The sequence below is a fragment of the Delphinus delphis genome, chromosome 21 (assembly GCF_949987515.2).
Source record: "Delphinus delphis chromosome 21, mDelDel1.2, whole genome shotgun sequence".
In the NCBI taxonomy this organism is placed as follows: domain Eukaryota; kingdom Metazoa; phylum Chordata; class Mammalia; order Artiodactyla; family Delphinidae; genus Delphinus; species Delphinus delphis.
In genome coordinates, this window is record NC_082703.1 from 2,236,539 (window position 1) to 2,264,156 (window position 27,618).

The window sequence follows — 27,618 nt, forward strand, 5'->3', positions numbered from 1 at the left end:
GCTAGCCAGCATTTCTCTAAGTGCGTAGACTCACATTCAGAAGTGACCTCTTGGACCTGAGTAGTGAAACCAGAAAGACGTCCAGTCATGGCAGCCACTCCGTCCGTGCATATACCGACACAAAATGACCAATTCAGTTTTCCTGATATGTAATCATTCAAAGACTTTAATAGTTCTGCAGCTGTGATGTTGGCTGGCAACAAAAGTGCACATAACATATCCTAATACACATCCTCCTGAAAAATATATTACACAAAGACAAGCATTGCTGCCTTGTTGTCAACATTGATAGACTTGTCAACCTGGATTGCGTACCATGGTGCTTCACTAATCCTCTCTAACAATTGTGCCTCAATATCCTCTGCTATTTCATCAATTCTTCTAGTTACAGTGCCAGCCAAAAGAGGAACATGTGCCACCTTTTGAACTGCAGCCTCTCCTAAAAGTTCACGACCAATGTCCTTCGCAGCAGGCAGGATCGACTCTTAGTAAAGGGCTTAGCTTTAGCAATGTGGTTAGCCACTAAGTATGATGCTCTCAGTGCAGACACATTTGATGAAGTGGTAGACTTCAATAATTGAACTTCTGTTCTTTGTATTCATTTTTTTTTTCTTTTGAAAAACCCCAAAGACTTGTCTTTTAATGCAGGGTGCTTGGTCTCCATGTGGTGAAGCTGTTTTGAAGGTTTCATGCTTTCATTGGATAGCCAATCGCCACATATTATACAAAGCAGGCTTGGAGAATGTGAATCACCTGTTGCAATGAACCCGTAACTTAAGTAGGACTCTTGGCATTTTCTTCTAAATGCAGCTTTCTTTTTGTTGGCAGTCTTAGAGTTTTCTGTTGTCTCATCCTTGGGTCTTTCCACCTTTTCAAAGAAGCTCTCCAGCGATGTTTGTTTTTTACTCATGTGGGCTAGGGTTAGCTTGCAGGCTTACCAAAACTGTGACTGAGACAAGTGTGCAGTGCAGGAAAGAGGCACGGATGGAAGTGGTAAATAAAATAATGGGCGGGCCACACACAGACTAAAATAAGTGTCGGATTCTGACTTAGAGCCCGCCATCAGATGCAGCTGTATGATTGAAGTACCATCAACTCACTTGCCACTATAAAGCCTGCCACCAAAAGCAGCGTAGTTTTCACTTACCGCTCACTCATAGGGTTTTGATATGAGTCTGCAAGCAATTGATTTATTATGGTCTCTGTGCAGTCAAACCTCTCTGTTAATGATAATCTGTACTTAGAGCCGCTCCCCAGCGCTAGCATCACTGCCTCAGCTCCACCTCAGATCATCAGGCATCAGATTCTCATAAGGAGCGCGCAACCTAGATCCCTCGCATGCACGGTTCACAGTAGGGTTTGCGTTCCTATGAGAATCTAATGCCACCGTTGATCTGACAGGAGGTGGAGCTCAGGCGATAATGCAAGCAATGGGGAGTGGCTGTAAATACAGATGGAGCTTCGCTTGCCCGCCGCTCACCTCCTGCTGTGCGGCCCGGTTCCTAACAGGCCACAGACTGGTACTGGTCTGTGGCCCCAGGGTTGGGGACCCCTATGTTAAATGATTAAAAGTCATATGAGAATAGTGATTACTGAAACTGACATTTATTTTTAAAATAATGGGGGGAGGGTGGATACATAGAGGACCTTTTTAACACATCCTGCGTGAGATAAGCTTTCCACCCCACTCCCACCTCATGTGCCTCGTTTTAAGAACACTCACGTGTCCTGTCTCTGCTGAACGATTTACAATCCCTGGAGGCTCTCCGAAGCTTGGGGTGTTTGTAGCATCACATGAGATAAAGAGAAAACACACTATAAACCACATGGTAGTGATGATTTTTTTTCTTTTTTTTGGCCACACCACGTGGCATGCAGGATCTTAGTTCCCTGACCAGGGATCAAACCCTTGCCCCTGGCAGTGGAAGTGTAGAGTCTTAACCACTGGACCTCCAGTGATGTCCCCATGGTGATTAAAAAAAAAAAAAACTTGGAATAAGGTTAGTAGAGAGACCACTAAATCCTGGGCTGTGCTTTGAGAATGGCTCACCTCATCTGCCTCTTCTCCTGATTATACTTTTGCTGAATATGTGGGCAATGAACTCACCTAGGTTTTAGTGAGCATGTAAGTTCCTCTTATGATTTTGCAGTTCTGTTGGTACTGAAGATTGAACCTGAAGGGCCAGGGCCAGTTTGGTGTCTGGCACTGGCATGGTAAAGCATCAGGGAGAACTCAGAGGCAGAGCAGAAGTTGGAAATGCCTCTCACCAACTCTCTCATTTAGAAATGGGTTTGTCTGAGGCCACACATGAGTCAGAGGCAGAGCTGGGATGATAACTCAGGTCTTCTGATCCTGACAGCGTCCCCTCCCTTACACCATGCTGTTCATTTTAGCTCTATCATCAATATTTAAAAACAAATTCATTTGAAACAATGTTTTGCTCCCAATGCAAAGTCACCAAACCAAGAAAACCCTCAAACCAGAATTACAACATGAATAGGGTAATTTCAAATCAGCAACTCCACACAGTAACTACTACATCAAGTGAAAAGGGTCATAAGAGGTACATGGTCTTGTGGCAGAGGTGGGGGGGGGGGGGTTTCCAGCTTTATTGAGATATAATTCACATACCATAGAATTGTCCCTTTTTGTACAATTCAGTGTTACCTAGTATATTCAGAGTTGTGCAACCATCACCACTGCATCATTTCTGGACATTTTCATCACCCCCAAAGAAACCCTGTACCCACAAGCAAGCACTCCCCATTCTTCAACCCCAGGCCCCTGCCAGCCTCTAGAAACTACTGATTTACTTTCTCTGTCTATGGGTTTGTCGATTCTGGACATTTCATACAAATGAAATCATACAAATGTGGTCTTTTGTGACGGCTTCTTTCACTTAGCATATTCATCCATGTCGGAGCATGTATCAGTACTTCTTTCCTTTTTATGGCTGAACAATGCCTCATGGAATGGATGGACCACATTTTCTTTGTTTTCTTTATCTATTCACCAGTGGATGGACATTTGGGTTATTTTCATCTTTTGTCTCTCACGAATAATGCTGCCATGAACATTCATGTACAAGTTCTTTTATGGCCATGTTTTCAATTCTCTCAGGTAAATACTGAGGAGGGGAACTGCTGGGTCATGGTAACTCTATTTTAACTTTTTGAGGAACTGCCAGACTGTTTTCCAAAGCAGCTGGAACACTTGACATTCCCACCAGCAGTGTATGATGGTTCCAGTTCTCTACATCCTCACCAACACTTGTTACTGTCCATCCTTCTGATTACAGCCGTCCTAGTGGGTTCTGGCAGCATTTTTATAACAGAAAGTAGAAGTTAATATACTCTGGGCAAGCGTATTCTCTGACGAACCATAGGACCCACAGGACCCGATCAACCACAGGCAGTAGAATAGGGATAATACTGACAATACTCCCTATCCCACTGCCTCGGTTGCCCTCCCTGACAGTTAAGCACAGTGGTTCTCGAAATGTGGTCCCCAGACTGGCAGCACCAGAATCACCTGGAAACCAGTGAGAAATGCAAACTCTCCGACTCCACCCAGACAGACTGAGTCAGAGCCTGTGGGTCAGGGCCCAGCTCCCTGTGACTCCAGTGCCTGTGAGGCCTGTGCAAGCCAGGGGCAGGCAGCCGGCTGCACAGCATCTCTGCCCCTCAGTCAGCTTTAACCCCCTTACTGGTGATGATGACTATGCACCAAACCCATCATCCCCTGCAAACAAGGATGACAGTGACCAAGGAAAGAGCTACTTGAAGGATTCAATCATGCAACTCAAGTGGAAGGGCTTGACACCTTCCAGTAATGAGTGACAGATACTGTTGATATAAAATGTTCACAATAATTAATTCTGGACACAGAAAATCCAGCTGGAAGGTAAGTAGGAATTTCACAAGCACCATCCAAGGCAGTAACATAATCTCCATCATACTTGATATTTTAAATGTTCCTTATCCATTCAAAATTTCAAAGAACGTGCAAGCTCGCTGGGAAGGGAATGGCATGGGAGCTTCACAGAGCAATCATTTGAAATGGTAGAGATGCCTCATCAGTACCAGTGAAATACACCGCAATACTCACCTAAAAAAGCGAGTACTACTGCTTGTTTCTTCCGTACACTGCAATTTAAAAACCTCTCTACACACATTTCTTACAAGCTTACACATTTAGGTGTTAGGGAAGCCTCTTTGTAGCTCCATTTTTGTTACTTCCTTCAGATACTGGCCAGACTCGCTGCTTCTCTGCACCTTCGCCTGAAGCCAGGCTCCTATCAAGCCCAGTTTGCTCTGGCTTAGTAACTCCTGCCAGGCGGCCAGGATAGGGAGCCGCTCACTTGTGCACGCGGATGGAAGAACCACGGGTCAAAGCAGCAAAAACCTCACCATCAGAGCGGAACCACTGTAACTCTTCCATCCGATCCTTGACTCCCATACCTCACCGACTGCACTGGTTTTTACAGCATCTCTCTTGTCTGAGATGTCGCGGTGTCTCTGAGTAGATTCAAAACCTTCTGGTAAGTGTCCAGGACGTCCTGAGCGGTGGGTCTCTCTGCAGGCGTCTGGCTCTTACACGCCTTGTGAATATCAAACAAGTGGAATCGGACCATGTCGCTCCCTTCTACATGCCCCAGAAGGAAACTGGAGACATCTGGAATCTTCCAGATGTCGATCTTCTCGTCATACGCGGGCATGAGGTCGTCGTGAAAAGGCACGTCCTCTCCGTAGGGCCACAGCTGCTCTGGGGCCACGAAGTCCCCGCGAAGCTCCCGGTGGCCGCACTTCACCAGGGCCCCGGTGCTGCGGTTCACCAGGGGCAGGGCGTCCAGGTCGTTGAGCACAATGCTGAAGTTGGCGGTCAGCAGGTACTGGGACAGCGTCTTGGGCAGGTCGCTGGAGTCGCACATGACCAGCGTGCCCAGGGGGCTACGGTGCAGGAAGTCGATGATGGCCACGTAGCCCAGGGCCAGCTGCAGCCTGTGCTGCCATGTGTTCGTGCTCCGGTACTTGGAGAGGTTCAGCGTCGTCTCCAGGCTGCTCAGGGAGCCTAAGGGGTGGTACTCGGTGAGGATGCTGTTGTCATCCTCACAGTAGCCCAGCAGCGTGACAACGTGCTCACTCTGCAACGACTTCAGCATCCGCAGTCCGTGCAGGAAGTCATCTCTTACCTCCAGCCTGGTGAGCCGCGACAAAGCCACCTTGCGTTCCTTCCACTCGGACAGAAACACCTGGAACACAGCCACAGAGAACGTCAACCCGGAACCCTTGTCAGCTGGTGAGCCAGGAAGCAACACGGCAAATGCCTCTCAGTGTCAGACGTGGTGCAGAGGACACAGACATTAGCGAGGCACAGACTGTTCCAAAGACTTGCTCATAAGCAGGACCAGATGCCGGGTGAGGCAAATGCCCTGTCAGCGCGAAGGCCCAGCGCGGAGGAGGCTGGGCAGCTGGTCCGGGTGCTGAGGGCTGTCTGGAGAGCCCACGGGAATGTCCTGGAAGCTGGTCTGTGGGATGACGGGGCTCGCAGGCCAGCTGTGGAGAATGGGGGGCACTCCCAGGAGAGGGGACGGCATGAACAAAGGCAGGGAGTAGCAGACAGACCAAAGCAGGGCAGCATAAAGCGGGGGTGGGGCGGGGCGGGAGAAGGCTGGATAAGTGGTGAGAGAAGGCTGGAAAAGTGGAGAGCTGGAAAACCCCACACAGGGACCGAGCCCAGCCAGCCCATCACACACAACGCCACCATTCGCTTTAAAAGGTGTCAGAGCAAACCACAAACAGGAACGACTCTACGTAAGGAACACATTTTTACACGGTCCGTGGTTTTGTGACTTCAGCTGTAACAGCAGGAGCTGAAGTGGCACACACTGGACCTGCTGTCCTGGCACACAGCTGGCAGAGGAGCCGCTGTACCGCACAGCCTTGGATTCCTATTTCTATCAGCTGGCAAAGAAGAACCACAGGGGAATTCCCTGGCAGTCCAGTGGTTAGGACTCTGCGCTTTCACTGTCATGGGCCCGGGGTTCAATCCCTGGTCAGGGAACTAAGATCTGTGAGCTCTGCGGCTTAGATAGATAGATACATACATACACACATACATAGATAAATAAACAGATAAATAAATAAAGTGGTATGGAAAAAAAAAGAAATAAGAACCACTGATCTTCTGCTCGAGTCCCCAAAGGGAAGGCAGAAGGTTGCAGAAGAGACAACAGGATCCGGGTCAGGACTCCACCGCACCAGGTGGCTCCTGACTCCGTGGGCTGTGTCCCTCTGGCTTCCTCTTCTTCATTGTTAAAATAAAGCTTACGAAAGCAACTTGGGGCATATTTATCAAGAGCCTTTAACATTAAAATCTACAATCTATCTAAGGCAACAATCTGAAATACCTAAAAAGCTCTAAGAATAAAAATATGGCATTATTTATAAAAGCATAACTGGAAGCTATCCATCCATCAAAAATCCGGGAGCAGTCCGGTTATGCAGGACCACTCAAGGAAGGTTACAGGGCTCAGCAAAATTCAGACCCTGATAGGGTTTTCACAGATAAAAGTCACGTTACAAATGAAAAGGATACAAAGTGTTTTCATACCATTGTTCTAACTGCATAAAACAAGGCAAAATTACATAGGAATCGAAGGATTTTTGCTGTTCTCTTTATATGCTTTTTTTTTCCTTCATATCTTTTGGTATAACTTTTCCAGAATGAATATATATTACTTTTATATTTTAAAACATTTTTTTAAAGAACTAAAAACTACTATTTCAAATGGAGGTGGGCTAGAGGACTGTGAAGATTTATTTTGGGCCTGAGAACGTAGGTTCCTTATGGAAAAACCCTTTAACTGCTGTTGACCGTTTATTCAAAAGAGAAATCTTTCAAGAACTTCTCAAAAACCCGAATTTGAGAAATTTCACTACGGATAATTTCTATTAAGAAGCCATATTTCTCTGGCTGCTACAGTCACTGTAAGTTTCATGAATATATATTTTATTTATTTTTATACAGAACACATTTTATTCTCTCCATAGATCTGCACCAGCACTGTATTTGATCTCTGACTCCAATATAAAAATCCTGTTTCTGGGCTTCCCTGGTGGCGCAGTGGTTGAGAGTCCGCCTGCCGATGCAGGGGACACGGGTTCGTGCCCCGGCCCGGGAGGATCCCACATGCCGCGGAGCGGCTGGGCCCTTGAGCCATGGCCGCTGAGCCTGCGCGTCCGGAGCCTGTGCTCCGCAGCGGGAGAGGCCACAACAGTGAGAGGCCCGCGTACCGTAAAACAAAACAAAACAAAACAAAAACCCCTCTTCTGTTGAGCCCATCACTCCCTTGGGCTCCCCTCCTGCTCGTGTCGGCACCAGCACTAGCAGACGGCTTTGGTGTCCAGGCCCATTTTTCATACAAAACAGTAATCACTTTAGAGAAGCTGCCACGGTTTACGCATTTATTCAACAAGAAACGCGGGAGACGTTCGGCACAGGCCTCGTGACTTCCTCCTGAACCCTCGTTTATGACAAATCCATTTTTGTGCCTCAGATAAATGAAAGATTAAATACTACTTATTATTAAGTAGTATTAGTCTCTGGGATCTCTCACAAATATCTGAAGCCTCCAATATTACATATTTGCAAGTTAAAGGTTAAGAATCATTTCTCAGAAACCAACTTTACCTTTTTTTTTTTAGTTATAAAAATAATCATGAATACTTTTCTTGGTAGAAGTTCAAATACAGAAGGAGTAGAACTCCTTCCTCTGCATTTACTCCCAACCCAAAGGAAACTAGCTAACTATTTGGCTGGCAACCTCCCAGAAGTTTCTCTATGCGTTTACATGTATTAATGTCCATTTATAAAATAGCATTTGAGTTTATTATGGAAAGTGGGAATATGACAAATATATTGCAGGTGGCTTTTTTCATTTAACAGATGCCTCAGAAATCTTTCCGTAATGTATATATAGATCTAGGTCATTCTTAAAGCTGCAGAATATTTCACAGTATGGGGGTACTACTTATACTGGTATATTTTCAGTTTTACAGATGATCATTTCTTTTTTTTAAAACTAAAGTATGATATAATAAAAATTCATAAAATTTGGAACAGATGCTGTCAGAATGGATTAGGTTCTTTTTTCTACACAGCTCTATCATTTTACATAAACATTTAATAAGATCTTATGTAATCTATTTTTAAAGACTTGATAGACATTTAAACTATTTCCCATTTATTTCCTAGTAACAACAATTCTGCAATGAATAGCCTTATATTTACATCTCTGTGCACATGTGCAAGTGCTTTTATAAGCTAGGTAAGTAGACGCATCACTGAATGAAGACGAGGTACTATCAGGACCCTTCAAAGTACCAACATGTACTTTCACCAATCGTGTATAAATCTTGTGTTCTAGAGCCTTAACCACACTAGGCGTTACCAATCTTGGTAATCTGTGCCAATCTAATGGTTGAAAAACATTTTCCTGTTCCAATCTGTATTTCCCTGATTATTAATGAGACTGAGCACTTTTCACCCTCTGGGCATTTCTGTATTTCTTCTGTGGAAAGTCTGTTCATTGTCCTTCAGAGTATTTTCTCTAGGGTTGTTTGCTTTGTGCTTATTAATATCTAGTTCTTTATATATTATTCATGAGATCCTTTATTACAAATGTAAAGACAAATTTTAGAAGATAATTAGCTTATGTGGTCTTCTGTAGTACAATGTCAAATATGTCTTCATTCATTTAACAAGTACTTATGTCAATTAAAAAAACTGAAATAAATCCCTGCCCATATGCAATTTACATTCTAGTGCAGGAGGCGGACAAGAGAGAAAATAAATAGGAAGTGTGTAAAGTACATTAGAAGGTAAAACATGCTTTGGAGAAAAATTAAGCAGGGAAGGGTTTACAGCTTTACTAGCTTGGGGAAGCTCTCACTGGGGTGAGGCTCGAACAGGAGCCTGAAGGAGGTGGAGCATGGAGCCACGTGGCATCTGGGACCATGTCCCAGGCGGGGAGGACAGCAGGGTAAAGGCCCTGGGGTGGGATATGTCCACGGGCTGCAGTGTCTGAGCAGGGGGAGGGGAGCAGAGGCTGGGAGAGGCCTTCAGTCGCCGAAAGGACTAGCGTGAGACAGGGCACCCTACATGGAGGAGCTGGCTGCTGTGTGAGAGCATCTGAAGGGGCAAATGTGGAGGCAGAGAGCGCACTCTGGAGGCTGCCGAGATAATCAGGTACCAGGCACAGAGGCCTGGGCAGGGAGGGGGCCGGGAAGAAGCCGAGGAGCGGCCAAATTCCAGGTCTCTCCTGCGTGTGGAGACGCTGCAACTTGCTGAGGGACTGAACGTGGCTGTGGAGAAAGCAGGATGACAAGGGTGCCTCCCTGGGCGGGGAGGGATAAATTAGGAGTTTGGGATGAACATATACACACTACTATATACAAGACAGATAATCAACAAGGACCTGCTGTGTCGCACAGGGAACTCTACTCAATACTCTGTAATGACTATATGGGAAAAGAATCTGAAAAAGAGTGGATACATGTATATGTATAACTGACTCACTGTGCTGTACATCTGAAGCTAACACAGCATTGTATATCAACTCGACTCCAATATAAAAGAAAAATTAAATACAAAACCAAAAACAAAGGATGCCTCCCGGGTTGTGGTGTAAGCAGCTGGATGGATGGGGTTGTCCTTAGGGTGATGGGGGCGGTGAAGGAGGAGCCGGCTAAGGGGATGGTCTGTGACACACTCAGGCTGAGAAGACATTCAACATCCAAGATGCGGGGTAGGCAGGGGATAGAAAAGTCCAGAGTTCGTTCAGGGGATAAAGATACGGGGCTGGACGAGGCCACGCTGGCAGTGCGCACAGAGAAGTCCAAGGCTAAGAGGATGAGGAGGTGGAGCCTGCAGGGGAGACCGAGGGGCGGACGCTGCTATTTCATGCCACGCCTGCGCTCCCGCCAGCCTTCCACAGTAAAAACAGATCACACACGGCCCTTCTAAGGGTTACACAAAACGAGAGGGTGACAGAGTAAGGGCTGAATCCATTCTTCTGATGGGAGCCAACTCAAATGTTATGGCTTTTTAACGTACCATACCTTAATTTTAAAGGAAAAACCACGTAACCAAGAAAACTCTGCTGGAGGGTTGCGCGGCTAAGTACACAGATGCTGCACGGGGCCACACCGCCTCCGCTCCCCCAGGTGGACACGAGTGGCCGGGATGGTGCCTGGTGTCCGCAAAGCACGGTGGAGTGTCCGCCCCCGGAAGCACCGGTTCTACTGCAGCCCTTCCTCCTCACGAGCACTGCTGCCCAAGTCTGTGGTTCAGAAAACAGGCAGCCCTGAGACGTGGCCGCTGCTGTCCTTGAGCGGCTGGCAGAAAACGTACCTGTCCGTTCATCTTGGGTTTAAAAATCCAAAAGGGCTGAACCCACTGTCACCTGCAGGCGCCAGACGGGACAGCGGGGAGGGGCAGGTGAAGGGCCTTCACCCTGGGCTCCAGCTCCTTCGAACACCCGAGCTGGATGTGCTGCGTTCATAATCAAAGGGCAGAAAAGGAAAAGCAGGGGGGCAGTCGGCCTTGCCCCCAAATCAGCTGCAGGAGAAGATCTGTGGCCCCAGCAATTCCAAACACAAACCAGAAACACAGCCTGGGGAACGGGGGGAGGGTGGTGTGCTTGTATAGTGAGGAAACTGTCAAAGATAAGCCAGTATTTTTTTTTATGTGGATTCAGCAATGAGCCTTTGTGTTCAGGCCCCTAAAATTTGCTCTATGGACCTGCCACGGGCTAGACTTGCTCTATGAACCAGCCACGGGCTAGGTGCTGAGGACACACAGGTAACTGGTGTCTGTGCCCTCGGGAAGCTTGCATTTATATGAGACAACAAACCAGATGCCAGATGGGAGGGTCCACGGCAGGGGGTGAGATGGGTTTAGAGAGGGATGTCAGGGAAAGCCTCTCGAGAAGTGACATCTGAGCTGAGATCTGGACATGAGGAGTCGGGCAGATGGGGAGGAAGAGATTTCAGGCTGGGAAAGGCCCCGAGGTGAGAAAGGGCTTGTCTGATCAAGGAACAAAAGAAAGGGCAGGGTGGTGGCAGGGTGGGGTGAGGACCCGGACTGGTCTGGGTGAGTTTAGGAGGAAGGTAGGGCCCAGGTTTGGGGTTTTTCCTAAGGATGCTGTGGGTTTTAAGGAAGGGACATGTGTGGTCTGAAGTGTGTCTGCAAGACGCCTGCCTGGGGCTTGGGGAAGGGCACAGGTGGGCAGGGAGGCCGGTTCCAAGGCCAGGGACACAGGGGTTACCCAACAAGTTGGGAAATGTTTTGAAAACATACCTGATGGAACTTGCTCTTGGCCTAGTCAGGGGGAGAGGGTGAGAGGACGCAAGCTGACTCCCTGGTCTGGCCGGCGCCACTGGGCGGAGTGCTGGCATTTACTGAGACAGGAGGGCTGGGGAAGAACGGGCTTCAGAGGGGAAATTACCAGGAGTTCCACCTTGGTCACACTTAGATTCTCAAGAGACTTCCAAGTAGACAGGTCAAGTACAGGTGGATACACAGACCTGAAGCTCAGGGGAGAGGGACGGGCTGCAGGTATCAAGCTGGGGGTCGCCAGCCCATAAAATGCATTTAGAGCAATGGATAGATTAAATCACCTAAGAGTGCATCCCAAGAAGAAAAAGAAGGGGACCCTGGAAGCCACCGGGAGGAATAAGGTTTCTCAGCCTCAGCACCAGGGCCACCTCGGGCCGCGCAGCCACCTGCTGGGGATGGGGCCGTCCCCGCATGGCAGGGTGGTCAGCAGCGCCCCTGGTGTCTGCCCACTGGACGCCCGTGTCACTTCCCCACGCCCAGCTGTGACAGCCACATTGGGGTCTCTACTCATTGCTAAACGTCCCCTGAGGAGTAGCCTCGCCTCTGGGCTAAGAACCGCTGCTTGAGGCAAGAAGAGCGAACAGGAGAAGCCAAGGGGAGAGTAAATAGGAAGGGCTGCCCAGGGGAGGAAAACCAGAAAGTCAAGGAGCCCGGGCTGCAGGAAAGGTCAAGTGAGAGGCAGGCAGAGCAACATCTGGCCAGGGGTCAGCGGGAAGCTGGGTGAGAGTGTCTCCCTGGAGGTTGGTGTTTGGGAGCCTCTCAGGAGGAGGATGGAAGGGTGGATGGGTGAGGAGGAAGCAGAGGGGAAGCAACAGGGAATCACGGGAAGAGGGTTTTCTCTTTGAAAGCGCGAGCGTTTGTGTGTAGCCGGTAGGGACCACCTTCAGAGTGGGGAAGAGCGATGATGTAGGGAAGGGGGAATCATTTAAAGGGAACTTGTGAGCAGTCAGGGACGACCCCGGAGCTGGAAGGTTTGTAGGTCGGGTGGGCAGATGAGGACAGGGCCTCTGGGTGGCTTCTGTTTTCACAACATCTTAGTAGCAAGATCACCAGCTAAGGAAACGTCTAAGGAAACAACGAGGGGGTTGTTAAAGGAAACGTCTGTCTCAGAGAATGGGAGGAAAAAGTAGCTAAGGGAAAAGAGCCTGACCCCTGGGCTGTGCTGAGGTTTGTGGTCGCGCCGGAATGGCAGGGTTGTGACGTTCCTCTCTGCCTCCAGGACAGCTGCCCAAGTGCAGATACACAGCTGGCGTCAACCGGGTGTGGGGCTTTCCCCGCCAGGCAGGATGGAGACAGAGATGCAGGGAGATGTTGCCAGTGTCTGCGCCAGAGTGACGAGGACACAGCAGCAGAATCTGCTGCTGGGTGAGTCGGAATGCAGACAGGTGGGAGAGGGAGAAGGGGGTGAGATCAGCCCACCGAGGCCCCGAGGAGTTACTGAAGCCGGGGCGCCAGGAGGGGCGGGGTGGAGGTCAGACAGGGATGTCAGGAACTTTGGTCACAGAAATTCCTATTGAGAAACTATGCCCCCAGAACGGGTGCCAGAGAGGAGGGATGCCCACGTAGGCGGGGTGGCCGCAGCAGGATTGTGGGAGTAGGTGCCTACACAGAGGGTCAGGGGACTGCCCTGGGCTGGACCATGCACAGGCCCTGGGGTCCCAACGGGGCAGGACAGATGGGGCTCCCAGTGGAGCTGACATCTTGCGCTCAGAACACCTGTGACCCAAGGGCAAGTTTCAGCCAAAGAAACAAAATCTCAGTGTAACAGCCCTTTACCTTAACAAACAAACCACATTCCACATTGTTGAATCTAGTGGGCTGGGTGTCATCTGCGAGGTTCCGTAAAATCAAATCTGTCCTCAAACAATAATCTGCCACCATCGAAGCTACTCAGAAACATCCTTCAGGGTAAAAAGCAATTCCAAAAAAAATTCCAAAAATGTTCTGAGCGAGCACAGCAGCATGGAAGCAAGCGGGCAGCCCTCAGGGTCCCTCTCCGAAGGAGACAGAAATTACCTGGCTGTGAGTCCTCTACTGCTCCCCTCCCTGGTGACCGCTTAGCCCAATGCTGTCAACACCCCCAAATCTCCATCCCCGCCCCCGAGTGCCAGACTCGTACACCCGACTGCCCATGTCCCTGCCTGGCCACCTGAACGGCTCAGGACGGTCACCTCACACACTCACAAGGCCTCCCTGAGCAGGTGACGCAGACCCTGTCCTCCCTGCTGCCCCAGCCGGGCGCCTCCGTCATCCCCTCCCTTACACCCCACGTCCAGTCTCCTGGGACGTCCTACCGCCCCCACCTTTAAGATACAACCAGAACCCACTGATTTCTTACCGTGTCCGGCGCTGACACTCATGTCGAGCTGTAGCCACCTGTCACCAAACTCCCCGCGAGCCCGGCCGGGTCCGCTCTGCACACAGGCCAGCAGTCCTCCCCTCCACTCACGCTGCCCAAGGTGGTGCCTGCGGCCAGCACCCCTGGGGCACCCTCACCTCTGACGCCTTCCTCGCATCCTGCCTCTGGTCCTGGACAAGCAGGCACATCCCACCCAGGGGCGTCTGCTGTGCCCAAGTACCACACCATTCTGACCACCTGGAGTAACAAGCCAGCGGCTCTTCCCTTGCCCCACTGGCTCAGAGCACGTCACTAACACAGCTTCCTACGCACCTGTTTCTTGTCTTCTTGACTGTCTGACTCCCCAGCCGGCTTCAAGGGCTTCTGTCCACTGCTGCACCCCCAGCAGTGGGATCAGCCCACCGAGGCCCCGAGGAGTTACTGAAGTCGGGGCGCCAGGAGGGGCGGGGTGGAGGTCAGCACCCACTACAATGAGCACCCACTACAATGAGCGGGCGAATCTGAAGAAACCCGTTACCTTCCCGTCACCTGGCTTCATGGTTTCACCTCACATTAATTCCCCTCCCTTCTTCCCTCTGACTCCCCCCTTCAAGGTGAATCCTTTCCCCATTCAGGGACGCAGCTGTCTATCCAACTGCAGCCCTGCCGTCACTCGCTGCGTCCTCACAGAGGGTCTGTCCTGTTCAACACCCTTCACTGGCTTCTGGAGTCACCCTGTCTCAGTGCAACCACTGCGGAAATGCAGCCCATGAGACGGGGCTCTGGAAGCTTCTACGTGAGAACTGAATTCGCCCCTTTGCTTTCTCTTTTTAAAATAAAAAATTTTTAATCAATATAATACCACTATAGAGTTTGAAAAATAAGAACGAAAAAAACTGCCCCAAATCTTCCTTCACCATAACACACTTTCTATCATTTTAATATTTTCTCCATATATGATCTTGCAGATGAAAACTGCATACTGCACAGTTTTCTATTTTGCTTTTCTACTTATCATAATGGGAGCTTTTGCACGTTGCCGCAGAGGGTTCCTAACTACACTTACTGGCTGTAGAATATTCTACAAGTGGTTGGACCATAACTTAACCACTGCCCTGGAGTTATGACTTCTAGTTTTCTATTACTGTCAACAGCGAAGCAGAGTACTCCTTGGTGCATCTAGCCGCTTCCTTCCTTCGCCTCCCTCTATAGGATAATGTCCCAGCTGGAGGCACTGGCGGCCACACGATGCCAGCCCCCCTCCCGCTGGGCCACTCGCTGCCCCGGGCGGTGAGCCAGGGACTCACTCTCTTCACGGCTCCTTCCCCGACACGCTTCATCTGCCTCACTTCTGTCCTCAGCTGCTCGCAGGACAGCCACGGGGAGCAGTTGCTCGTCGGCCCCATCCTGAAGTGGCCGTAGGGACAGCGTGTGGGGTCCTCCGTGGAGCGCCAGGGCGAGATGAAGAGCCAGTCGAGGCACAGGTAGAGGAGGGCGTTCATGAGGGCCATGGACAGCAGCAGTCCCACCACCGGGGGCACGTCCCTGGGCGGGGGCCCTTTCCTGCCCTCCTGGGGCCTCGTCTCCATGGCGCTGGCTTCTGCGAGCTCCTAAAACAGGGAAACAGGGAGTAGTCACGGTCCATCTTACTTCAGGAAGGACTGAGGGTGACACAGCCTCCCGGGCCTCAGCGTCACCGTGAGGATCAGAGAGGGTTTGAGAGCAGCCTTGCACCAAACGCTCGATGCCAGCTCCTCCCACAATCGTTGCTTCCTATTACAGCTTCGAGCAGAAGGGAGTCTTGGGTCTGACTTTGTCTCTGTCTCCCTGCAGCTGTCTGCGCTGAGTAGATACGCACTGAACAGTTAGTAAGATGAAAGCAAACTGTGGCTTTGTGAGTCCAGTGGGGTTGGGGCAGGAGGTGGACAGGAGAGAAGCTGGGGTCGGGGTATGGCTGGGACTCTGAGGGGTTGGGATGTTCCTTGCAAGGTACTCAAAAGCCCCCTGATGTTTTTAAGAAGCAAAGGTGTGAAAGGTGCCCCAGGGTGGGAGGCCCCAGCGGGAACCCAGAACGAGCACTGATGAGAACGCAGGGCAACACGACCAGAGGGAGACGAGCGGGCGCACAGGTGAACACCACGGTGAGGCAGGGGCGCTCACCATCCAGTGGGCTCCCGTCCGGGAGCAGGTGCGAGGCCCGGGGTGGAGGCAGGCGTTACCACCCGGTTGCCTCGGTGGAGGGTGGGGAGGGACCTGGACATCGGGAGCGGGACACTCAGGGTGCCTGGGGCGGATGCTGGTTGCCACGCGCAGGGAGCATCACTACCCCGACGAGCGACGTGGCTGTAGCACTGTGCGCTGGCTTAACCACAGCACTGGGGCACACGGGACACCACTGACGGCACAGACCCTGTGCCAAAGCTCAACAGCCAACGTGCAGGCCTGGCCCCTCGGCAGCACCTGGCCTGGCTGACCACTCCCTCCCTCCTCCTGAAAACGCTCTGCACTCGGCTCCCAGGAAACCACTTGCAGCTGGGACCTGGCCCCCACCCTCGTTCCCGGGGTGGGGAGATCTCCATGCCCATCCGCTGAGCTCCAGGTGTGAAGCCCAGTCCCAGCCTCCCCAGAACTCCACACCTGCCTTCCTGACACCTCTACTTGGAGTCTGGTGGACAACTCCAAAATAATATTTCTCCTCCACAATAAAAAGACAAATAACTCAATTTAAAAACGGGCAAAGGACTTGAACAGACATTTCTCCGAAGAAGATATACAGATGGCCAACAGGCACATGAAAAGATGCTCAACTTTAATAGTCACCAGGGAAACACACACCAAAACGACAAGATCCCACCTCATATCCTCTAGGATGGCTATAATCAAAAAACCAGGCGGTAACAAGTGTGGATGGGAAACCCTCATACATTGCTGGTGACAATGCAAAATGGAGCAGCCAATGTGGAAAACAGTCTGAAGTCCTCAGAGGTTAAACACAGAGTTACCACCAAATCTACTGCTCGGTATCTACCCAAGAGAACTGAAAACATACATTCGTGCAAACACTTGTACATGAATGTTCACAGCAGCATTATTCATAACAGCCAAATAGTGAAAGCAACCTAAATGTCCATCAGATGATGCCTGGATAAACAGAACGTGATGTGTCCACACAATGACATAGTATTCAGCCATTAAAAGGAATAAAGCACTAATACATGCTGCAACATGCATTGAAAACATTATTCTCAGGAAAATTAACTAAGGGAAATAGCATATGATTCCATTTATATAAAACTCCAGAACAGGGAAGTCCAGAGACAGCAAGTAGATCAGTGGTTGCCAGGGCCTGGGTGGAGGCGGACATGGGGAGAGGTAGTTGATGTGACAGGATTTCTTTTTGGATGATAATGTTCTGGAATTAGTGGTGACGGTTGCACAACCTTGTGAATATACTAAAAATCATTAACTGTACACTTTAAAATAGCAAATCTATAGCCTGTAAAATATATCTCAACCTAATTTTTAAATTGAATTATAGTTGACTTACAATATTGTATTAGTTTCAGGTGTACAACATAGTGATTCAGTATTTTTCTAGATTATATTCCATCTAAAGCTACAGCAAGTCCACTACCTACGAACGAGTTCCATTCCAAGATAGTGTTCGTTAAGCCCAACAAAGTTAGCCTAGGTACCAAACTAACACAATCGGCTATAGCACTGTACTGTAATAGGTTTATAATACTTTTCACACAAATAATACATAAAAAACAAACACAAAAAATACAGAAAACATTTTTAATCTTACAGTACAGTACCCTGAAAAGTACAGTAGTACAGTACAACAGCTGGCACACAGGGGCTGGCATCGAGTGAATAGGCAAGAAGAGTTACTGACTGGAGGAGGGAGAGAAGGTGGGAGATGGCAGAGCTGAAGGATTGTCAGCAATAGGAGACGGAGGGCAAGCTGCCATTTCACTCACGCCTGACGATGATGGAACATAGGTTCGCATCTTTGAAAGCTCGCAACTTGAAGGTTCATGTGTAGGGGACTTACTGTATTACAAAACAATGGCTGTATTCCCTGTGTCGTACAATTATCCTTGTTGCTTACCTATTCTATACATAGGAGTTTGTAACCCTTAATCCCATACCTCTACCTTGCCCCCTCTCTTCCCTCTCCCCACTGGTAACCACTGGTTTGTTCTCTATATGTTTCTGTTTTGCTATATACATTTGTTGGTTTTATTTTTAGATTCCACATATAAGTGACATCATACGGTATTAGTCTTTCTCTGACTTATTTCACTAAGCATAATACTCTCTAGGTCCATCCATGTTGTTACAAATAGCAGAATTTCATTCTTTCTTATGGCTGAGTGATCAGAAAACCTGAATAGACATTTTTCCAAAGACAATATGAACGGCCAACATATGAAAAGATGCTCAGCATTGTTAATCATCAGAAATGCAAATTAAAACCATAATGAGATATCACCTCACACCTGTCAGAATGGCCATCATCAAAAAGACAAGAGACAATAAATGCTGGAGAGGGTGTGGAGAAAAGGGAACCCTCCTGCACTGTTGGTGGGAATGTAAATTGGTGCAGCCACTATGGAGAACAGTGTGAAGGTCCCTCAAAAAACTAAAATTAGAACTACCATATAATCCAGCAATCCCACTTGTGGGTATATATTCAGCAAAAAAAAAAACCCACTAATTCGAAAAGTTACATGCACCCCAATGCTGACTGCAGTTCTATTTACCATATAAATAGACATGGAAGCAACCTAAGTGTCGATCGACAGAGGAATGGATAAAGAAGACGTGGTATGTATTTTTATGTATATATAAAATCTCAACATTAAAATATAAAAATACTTCCTGGGCTTCCCTGGTGGCGCAGTGGTTGAGAATCTGCCTGCCAATGCAGGGGACACAGGTTCGAGCCCTGGTCTGGGAGGATCCCACATGCCGCGGAGCAACTAAGCCCGTGTGCCACAATTACTGAGCCTGCGCGTCTGGAGCCTGTGCTCCACAACAAGAGAGGCTGTGATAGTGAGAGGCCCGCGCACCGCGATGAAGAGTGGCCCCTGCTTGCCACAACTAGAGAAAGCCCTCGCACAGAAACCAAGACCCAACACAGCAAAAATAAATAAATTAATTAATAAACTCCTACCCCTAAATCTAAAAAAAAAAAAAGAAAAGGGAAACCTTTAAAAAAAAAACAGAAAAGGGAAACCTTTAAAAAAAAAAACAACTTCCCAAACTCAACTCTTCCCCTCAGATCTGCTGTTTTCAGTGTTCACAATCTCAGTGAGTGACAACTGTATTCTTCCAGTGACAAGGCTGCAGGTGAAGGGTCAGGAGTGACACTCTTCTGCTGAGCAGGGAATTTTAGAAGTAATGGACCCTTCTACGGGTCAGTGTACTCTTCCTAATGAGAAGAGAACACGCTGCTTTGCTCATCCCTGCCGTCATGACGAGGTGCTCGAGAGACCCTGGCTCTACTCGACTGCTCCAGCCTCATTTAACAGCTCCTTTCTCGAGACGATGCCACATGCTCACCCGCCACCTGAGTCCTGTCAGCAACGTCCAGCAATGCTGCAGGGAGTTGTCTGCTCACCTTCCTCACCGAGATTCCGGGCCCACATCTTTCTCTCCACCTCTCTCCCTCCAGGCATCTTCCAGGACTCCTGTGGACATGATGACAACGTTCACCACTCAGGCCTCACGGTCTCTTGAGCTTCTTCCACCTACGCCTGATTCTTAGAAGGTGACCTTAAAGAAATGGGCAAAACCACGGCCATCTCTCCTCTGTAGCATTTAAAGTGACCAAGAGTGTGTCAACTTAGACCTGAGGTCAGGGAGCAGAGAACTATTTTCTGCAAAGGATCAGACAGCAAATGTTCAGGTTTATGGGCCAGAAGCGGGAATCGAGTGGCCACGGCACCGTGATGAGCGGGGTGAGAAGCAGTGGTGCCGAGCGACCAGGTAACTGTCAGAGTTATTTCATCTCGTCGTCAGCAGCAGCCAGGCCATGCTACACAAGTGAGCGAGCATGACTGTGCCCCAACAAAACTGTGTTCATGGAAGCTGAGATTCGAATTTCACATGCCACATGTTCTTTTGATTTTCCCCCCAACATTTAAAAAAGTGAAACGCATCCTCAGCTCACAGGCTGTACAAGAATGGGTGGCGGGGAGCAGCCAGCCAGCCCAGCTTAGGTGACGGCATCCCTCTGGATGTCGTGGGCCCCCCTTCCATTCCACGCCTTCCACGCGGTCTCGTCCCCGCATGTGGCTCTGGCGGCTGTGTACACGCCGATTGTTTCAGGTCTCTTCTGTGGCCTGGCTCTTTCTCCTACACTTCGCTCAGTTGGCCTCTCAAGGTCTGCAACATCCATACCTGAATTCTGTCTCTCCGGTCGCCAGCATGCCCACTCCACAGGGTTCCCCTCTGTGACGGGCACACAACCAGGTGACTTGATTCTTCCCTCCCCGTAGCCACTAGACCAACCAGTCACCACCGACAGTCACTTGTCTCTGCAAAGCTCCCAAATCTGCTCACACCCGATCCCCCCGCCCCCGTTCCCCCGCCCTGGTCTAAGCATCACCTTCCTGGGCTTCTGCAACGCTTTCCTATGCACTCTCCCACTACTTTCTCTTTTCCAATCCATTTTCCTCACCGACTAGGATCTTTTTTCTTTCCTGAAATGTTTCAAGCATAAAGAAAGTTAAAACGTAAGATCATGAGCACCCATCCAGCTTTGTCAAGTAATACTGCATCCCCTTGTTAAAGAAATAACCTATTACAAACATGGTTGAAGCCAGGGGCCCCTCGCAGTCCTATTCTGCTCCATCCCAAGAAATAGTCCCCATCCTCAAGTTGGTATGTCAGTAGTTCTCAAACTGTGGTCCCTGTACCTGCCGCAGCACCACCTGGAACTTCTGAGAAATGCAGGTTCTTAAGTCCTTGCCCCACACCTACTGCACCAGAAACTCTGAGGTGGAGCCCAGACATCTGTGTTAACACACGTGACGTGGGGGTGCAAGCTGAACTTTAATAATTTCCATGCGTGCTTTTTATTCTCACCACATGAGTATGTACCCATAAATAACAACACATAATACACGTATGTTTTCAAACTTTATATTAATACAAGCAGTGTTGTACTGTTCGTCCCTCAGTAACCGCAGGGGATTGGTTCCAGGACCCCATGCGAAAACCAACATCTGCGGATGCTCAAGTCCCTCATCTAAAATGGCGTAGAATCCCTCTGTATCGGGGATGCAGGACACAAAGTCCTCTTATGACTTGCATTTTTAAAAGCCCAGCATTATGTTTTTGAGGTTTATCGAAGCAGATACATGACGCTCTACTTCACTCTTTTGGATTGGCTATACCGCAGCTGGTGATTCAGGTTTGCACACACTTCCTGTGTACATGTGGAAGGTTTACACAGGGTCTTTTTTAAAAAATCATTTTATTTATTTTTGGCTGCGTTGGGTTTTCATTGCTGCGCACGGGCTTCATCTAGTTGCAGCAAGCAGGGGCTACTCTTTGTTGCAATGCCCGGGCTTCTCATTGTGGTGGCTTCCCTTGTTGCGGAGCAGGGGCTCAGTAGTTGTGGCATGTGGGCTTAGTTACTCTGCGGCATGTGGGATCTTCCCGGACCAGGGCTCGAACCCGTGTCCCCTGCGTTGGCTGGCAGATTCTTAACCACTGTGCCATCAGGGAAGTCCCACCCACTTCTTAAAGAAGTCATTCACCCACTCTATCACCTTATGGTCTTTTTTTTAAAGATTTATTATTTACTTAATTTGGTTTTGGCTGCATCGGGTCTTAGTTGTGGCATGCAGGATCTTTCATTGCGGCCGCGGGCGTCTTTCTAGTTGTGGTGCCCAGGCTCCAGGGCGTGTGGGCTTTGCACTTTGCGGCAAGAAGGCTCTCCAGCTGTGGTGTGCGGGCTTAGTTGCCCCGCGGCATGTGGGATCTTAGTTCCCTGACCAGGGATCGAACACGCATCCCCTGCATTGTAAGGAGGAGTCTCTACTACTGGACCACCAGGGAAGTCCCCTCCTTTTTCTTTTAAAGGCATATTTCTGTAGTATGTTGCCCAGAGTTAGGGAAGAGGCTGTAAGGCTGAGGAAATGTTCTCGCCCAGAAATAAGCAAAACGACACTGAAAGCTTCTACAAATTAAGAAATAACGATTAAAGGTCCAGGTGGGTAGGAGAAATTCAGGCACTGTTTAGACACAAAGGATTTCTGACAATAAGAAAAACCTGGCAACAGGAAAAAAGTGGTTCCCACTGCTATACACTCACAGCTTAATTTAAAAAGAAAGAAAAGCAATGGAACAAAATTGGTTTTTACCAGCTACAGAATAATTTACACAACCAACCAGAGAAGAAATGATGAATTAGTGCCCCCCCCCCCCGCCCATACAATTTTGGTTAGAATCCCATTTTGCCAACAAAGCACAGGTACATTAATTATTTTAAATATTCCGGATGCCTGCTTAGCCTTAAGGTTCTTTAGTAAAGGTCAAGCAAGGGTGGAGAAGACAAGACCACCAAAGAACACGGCTTAACCCTCCTTTTTAAAAAGGGGCAGCAGACGATTCCAGACCTGGAGGCGGTGGCAGCGCGGCACCAACAAAGGCAGGAGCTGAAGCCTGTCCCGGCGGCGTGTCCGTCGGCTCAAGTCCAGCTCGGGCGCCGGGCAAGACGCAGCCCGGCTACCCCCGCGCCCGCCCGCCGCCCCTACCTGCCGACCCCTCCCCCTACCTGCCGACCCCTCCCCCGGCCCGCCGCCCCTACCTGCAGTCCCGGTTCCCGGTCTGGCTCGCGGCCTCCTGCGCCTGCGCGGCCGGAAGCGCGCCCAGCAGGACCAGCGCGAGGGTGCGCCCTAGTGTCGTCCTCCCGCCGCCGCGCACCCGGAGGTCGGTCGCCGGAACGCAAAGCCAGTGTCGGAGCGCACCCGGAAGCAGCGCCGGCGCCCCCGGCCGGCTCCTGTGGCGGCTGCTTCTCTGCCAGCGCGTAAGGGCGGTGACGTGTTTAGTCCGGACGCGCAGCCGGGCGCGGGTGCCGGTGCGGAGAGGACTTGTACGATCTAGACGCAGCAGAAAGCTCCCGCTCAGCGCAAGGCCGTGCTTCCAAAGGGCGGTCCTCAGACCAGGTGCCGACGCTTCACGGCTCCAGGGAACTTGTCAGGAGTGCGAATTCTGGGCTCCATCCCAGACGGGGCTGGGGCCAGCGCTCTGTGCTTTTACAGGCCCCCGGGGGTGCCCGTGCTAGACGTCCACGTTTGTTTATGCGTAACTTCATTCTGGAAAAACACTAGGTGAATGCGGAAAAATGCACCCAGCTGAGCCGCGCTGCGTAGGAACGCACAAAACACACGCACGCACCTCAACATCTCTCAGTGTCTTCAGTTCCTGTCGTGAGCCACAGCCATCCACATCTGGTGTTTCAACTTACCAGTGGGTTTCGGGTAACTCCCCATCGCTTCACAATAATTCACAGGCTGCAGCCCTTCCAATGCCCATGTCTAGAACTGAGAAATATAATAACCAAAACAAAAAACTCATTGGATTGGTTCAATAGTAGAATGGAGATGACAAGAAAAAAAGTCAGTGAATTTGAAGACAGATTAATAGAAATGATCTAATCTGACCAACAGAGGGAAAAAAAAGGAAAAAGAAAGAAAGAAAAAAGAACAAAAGGCACCTTCGGGACAATAACAAAAGGTCTAACATTCTTGCACTGAGAATCCCACAGAAGAGAAAGGGCTGAAAAAATGTTTGAAGAAGTAATGGCTGAAGATATCCCAAGTTTGGTGACACCTACAGATTCAAGAAGCTGAGCAAATAGGGTAAATCCAAAGACATCCATGGCCAGACACATCAAAATCAAATTACTAAAGACAAAAATTTTGCAAGCAGCCAGAGAGAGATGACATGTAGGTGAACGACCATTCTAATGACAGGAAGTGACATTTCTCAAGTGCTGAAAGAACTGTAAACTCAGAATTCTGTATCCAGCGAAAACATCTTTCAGGAATGAAGATGAAATAAAGACCTTCTCAGCTGAGGAAAACTAAACAGAATTTGCAACCAGCAGAACTAATCTAAAAGAACTGCTGAAAGAAATTTCTTCAGGCAAAAGGAAAATTATACCAGAAGGAAACTTGGAACATCAGGAATGAAAGAAAAGTAACAAAAATAGTAAATCTCTTGGTAAATGTAATAGACTACTATTCTTGAGTTCTTTAAAATATGTTTGGTGGTTGAATGCAAAAAAATTGTCTGATGGGGTTTTCAATGTAAGTATAGGTAATATATAAGACAGCTATAGCATAAATGGTGGGGGTGAGGAGACCTATACCGTGGTAAGGTTTCTACATGCCAATTGAAGTGATAAAATATTGATATAAGTAGGCTGTAAAAAGTTGAATACGTATTATATAATTCCTAGAGTAACCACTAAATAATAATAATAGGGAATAACAGGAAAATCTCTGATCACTTGGCAATTAAATGATACACTTCTAAATAATCCCTGACTGAAAGAGGATGTCTCAAGAAGGGAAATTAGAAAATATTTTGAGCTGAATAAAAATAGAATGTATAGCATTAAATGCTTATATTGGGGAAAAATCATCATCTAAGCTTGGATCAATCTAAGCTTCCACCTTAAAAAATTAGAGCATGTACTATACACTAGAAATTTGCTAAGAGAGATCACACACACACACAAGTGTGAGGTGAAGGATCTGGTCACTAATCTTAACGTGGTAGTCATTTCACAATATGTATCAAATCATCATACTGTATGTCTTAAGCTTACACAGTGTTACTTGTCGATTATATCACAATAATTGCTAGGCAAAAAAGCTAGAGTGGACCAAGTCAAGTAGAAGGAAAGAAATAAAATGTGAGAGAATTCAGTGAAGTTGAAAGTTCTATTATATATACTTTTTTGTTTTTAAAGCTTGTCGATACACACTGACTTGCCCATTAATGGGTTACAACCCAATTTGAAAAACATTGCCTTTTTTTTTTTTTTTTTTGAAAAACATTGCTTTTTATAACATAACTTCCAGAGGGAAAACTTCTGGACTCTCTTACTAATTTATAAGTTAATATCTGGGATATAAACAATTAAAAAATTGAGTTGAAGGCCTCACTAAAGGATGTAATTAACGAAATTTGTCCTCCTTTGTGAACCCTTCCTGACTCCATCAGGAAGATAATCCCTCCTGCTTCTGTGTTCCCAAATAGTACTTCTTCAACAAGCTAATAAACATTTTCAGGGTACTGAGGGGTGTAGCATACTGTTGGTCTCTCTCAAAATTGGGATCCCTGAGGGCAGAGATCTTACTCTCTCCTCTAGCTCCAGATTTCCTTTATGTGGGTCCAAGCTAGTGCTATTTGCTATATTTGAGATTTTAAAATTTTAATTCATTAATAAAGCAATAAACCCATTACATGTTAACAAAAATAACATTTTATGAAACTTACATTTTCCAAAAAACCAACCAGGAAAATGGCAGTTTTACATTTTTGCAAATCTCTTTCGTCTGACTTAATAGAAGATTTCCAGATTCTCCTATCTGCTTCTATATTCAATCTGTTGGAATATGGTGTTTTTGGTTGAAGTACATGAAGAAAATCCACTCATACACACAGATATATAGTCAGAAAGGAAGTATTTTAGGAGTCTTTTAAGAAGTTGTGGATATTCTCCAATACTACACCAAAATTCGACAAGTGGTGGTTTCTCAAAGGTTAGTTGCACTGTGGAATCTGCAACTCTTATCAATGTACTTTTTGTGTTCTGTTACATCTGGTAATGTGAATGGATTGTTTATGCATTCATGATAATATCATAGATGGGTCATTTGGAAAATATTGTTCCATTGAACTATACGGATCCACCAATTGTGGATACATTTAACTATTCATTATTGATTCAATAATTAATAATGAATTAATAATTCATTAATATCATCACTTTGATTTCATCAGAAGGTAGCGGGAAGCTGTCAAGCTGACTGTGGTAGATTAAAATTTTCCCTCAAAAACTCAAATTTTATGATTGGCAATAAACACTCAGTTGTTCAAGTAGAAATGGCATTCCAAGAAGAGTGGCCTGTTTGGGCCACAACTTACACAATTGCACAAATGCTTTTCTTCAAGACAACCAAGAAGTTTAGGCGTACTTCCATTCAGTCACACAAAATACTGAAGAGACCGTGAGTACTGTGAATAAAATATATAATTACTGATTCATCAAGTGCATTGTTCAGTGAATGCATGGCAGTGAAGAAAACAATGAGTACTCAGTACCACTGCCTTGATTTGTGCTAAGGCACCAGCAGTCTGACCCACTGTTTATGCGCCAGCAGTGCAGATAGCAACACAGTGAAAGTATTATTGGATAAATAATTTTGAGCTAACAGCCCCTCCACAGACCACATTTTAATTGTTAGTCCAATGAAAAAAGTGCACTGCCAGGTCTCTGTATTCAGCTGCCCATCAGATGACCCTCATTAGGATCATCAAAATAAGTCATTATACACTTGAATCATGGGGCCTCCTCACCTGATTCCATACTCACTAAGCAACCTTGTGATAAATGAATTGCCACCTAGTTAAACTTCAGGCAGAAAATGCTAAGTGGCTAGGCTGGTGCAATTGCTTGGTCCGCCTGTTACATTTCTCAGTGTAAATTAGTAAACTGCCATTATGCTTTTTATTAAAGTCTCTTACGAGCTTTGTTGAGTCAGCAGCCCTGACTCTAATCAATTTGGGTACACTGACAAGGTAGTTTCTGAGAGTAAATGCCATCTTATGAAAACTTTTCTGTACAATTTTTTTTATGACACCTTTGAAATTGTCTACATAGGGATGACACTTTATGAAAATTTCAAATATAAATTCAGAGATTTTTGGAGTCTAAAAACAAAAACTGACATGTAAAATGTTAAATACCCACAAAGTATATTTTCTCCAGGAATTTTTTTTTCCACCATTATCCTAGTTATTTTGGGTTTTTTTGTTTGTTTTTAATCAGACCGGCCTTCCTTTTAATTAGTGTTTTTTTAAATTTATTGGAGTACAGTTGCTTTACAATGTTGTTAGTTTCTGCTGTACAGCAGAGTGAATCAGTTATACATATACATATATCCCCTTACATATATCCCCTCCTTTTTAGATTTCCTTCCCTTTTAGGTCACCACAGAGCACTGAGTAGTTCCCTGTGCTATATAGCAGGTTCTCATTAGTTACCTATTTTATACATAGTAGTGTATATATGTCAATCCCAACTCCCAATTCATCCCACCCCACCCATTCCCCCTTGGTATCCATGTTTGTTCTCTACATCTGTGTGTCTATTTCTGCGTTGCAGATAAGTTCATCTGTACCATTTTTGTAGATCCCACATATAAGCCATATTATACGATATTTTTCTCTTTCTGACTTACTTCACTCTGTATGACAGTCTCTAGGTCCATCCACATCTCTGCAAATGGCACTATTTCGTTCTTTTATGGCTGAGTAATATTCCATTGTATGTATGTGCCACATCTTTATCCATTCCTCTGTTGGTGGACATTTAGGTTGCTTCCATGTCTTGGCTATTGTAAATAGTGCTGCAGTGAACATTGGGGTGCATGTGTCTTTCTGAATTATGATTTTCTCTGGATATATGCCTAGCAGTGGGATTGCTGGGTCATATGGTAGTTTCTCCAGGAATTATTAAAATACTGTTATTGGGAGTTCCCACAAACTGCACAGCATGGCCAGAAAAAAAAAAGTTTGTTTAAAAAAAATATTGTGGGAATTCCCTGGTGGTCCAGTGGCTAAG

General features: G+C 47.4%; 1 protein-coding gene across 2 annotated transcripts; it reads right to left on the reverse strand.

The window, feature by feature from the left end:
• Positions 1–1,453: 1,453 nt before the first annotated feature.
• On the reverse strand, positions 1,454–22,641 carry POMK (protein O-mannose kinase). 2 transcript variants are annotated; one of them, XM_060001579.1, is made up of 4 exons: positions 22,567–22,579; positions 19,369–19,438; positions 15,047–15,349; positions 1,454–5,252 (listed from the first exon to the last, which is right to left on the reverse strand). In XM_060001579.1, exons 3-4 carry the CDS (start codon positions 15,326–15,328, stop codon positions 4,482–4,484), a joined length of 1,053 nt encoding a protein of 350 aa, XP_059857562.1. In that variant the 5' UTR covers positions 15,329–15,349; positions 19,369–19,438; positions 22,567–22,579; the 3' UTR covers positions 1,454–4,481. The 2 variants fall into 2 exon arrangements, with proteins under 2 accessions (XP_059857562.1, XP_059857561.1); XM_060001578.1 differs by lacking the exon at positions 19,369–19,438 and having other exon boundaries at positions 22,567–22,641.
• Between the last annotated feature and the right edge of the window lie 4,977 nt (positions 22,642–27,618).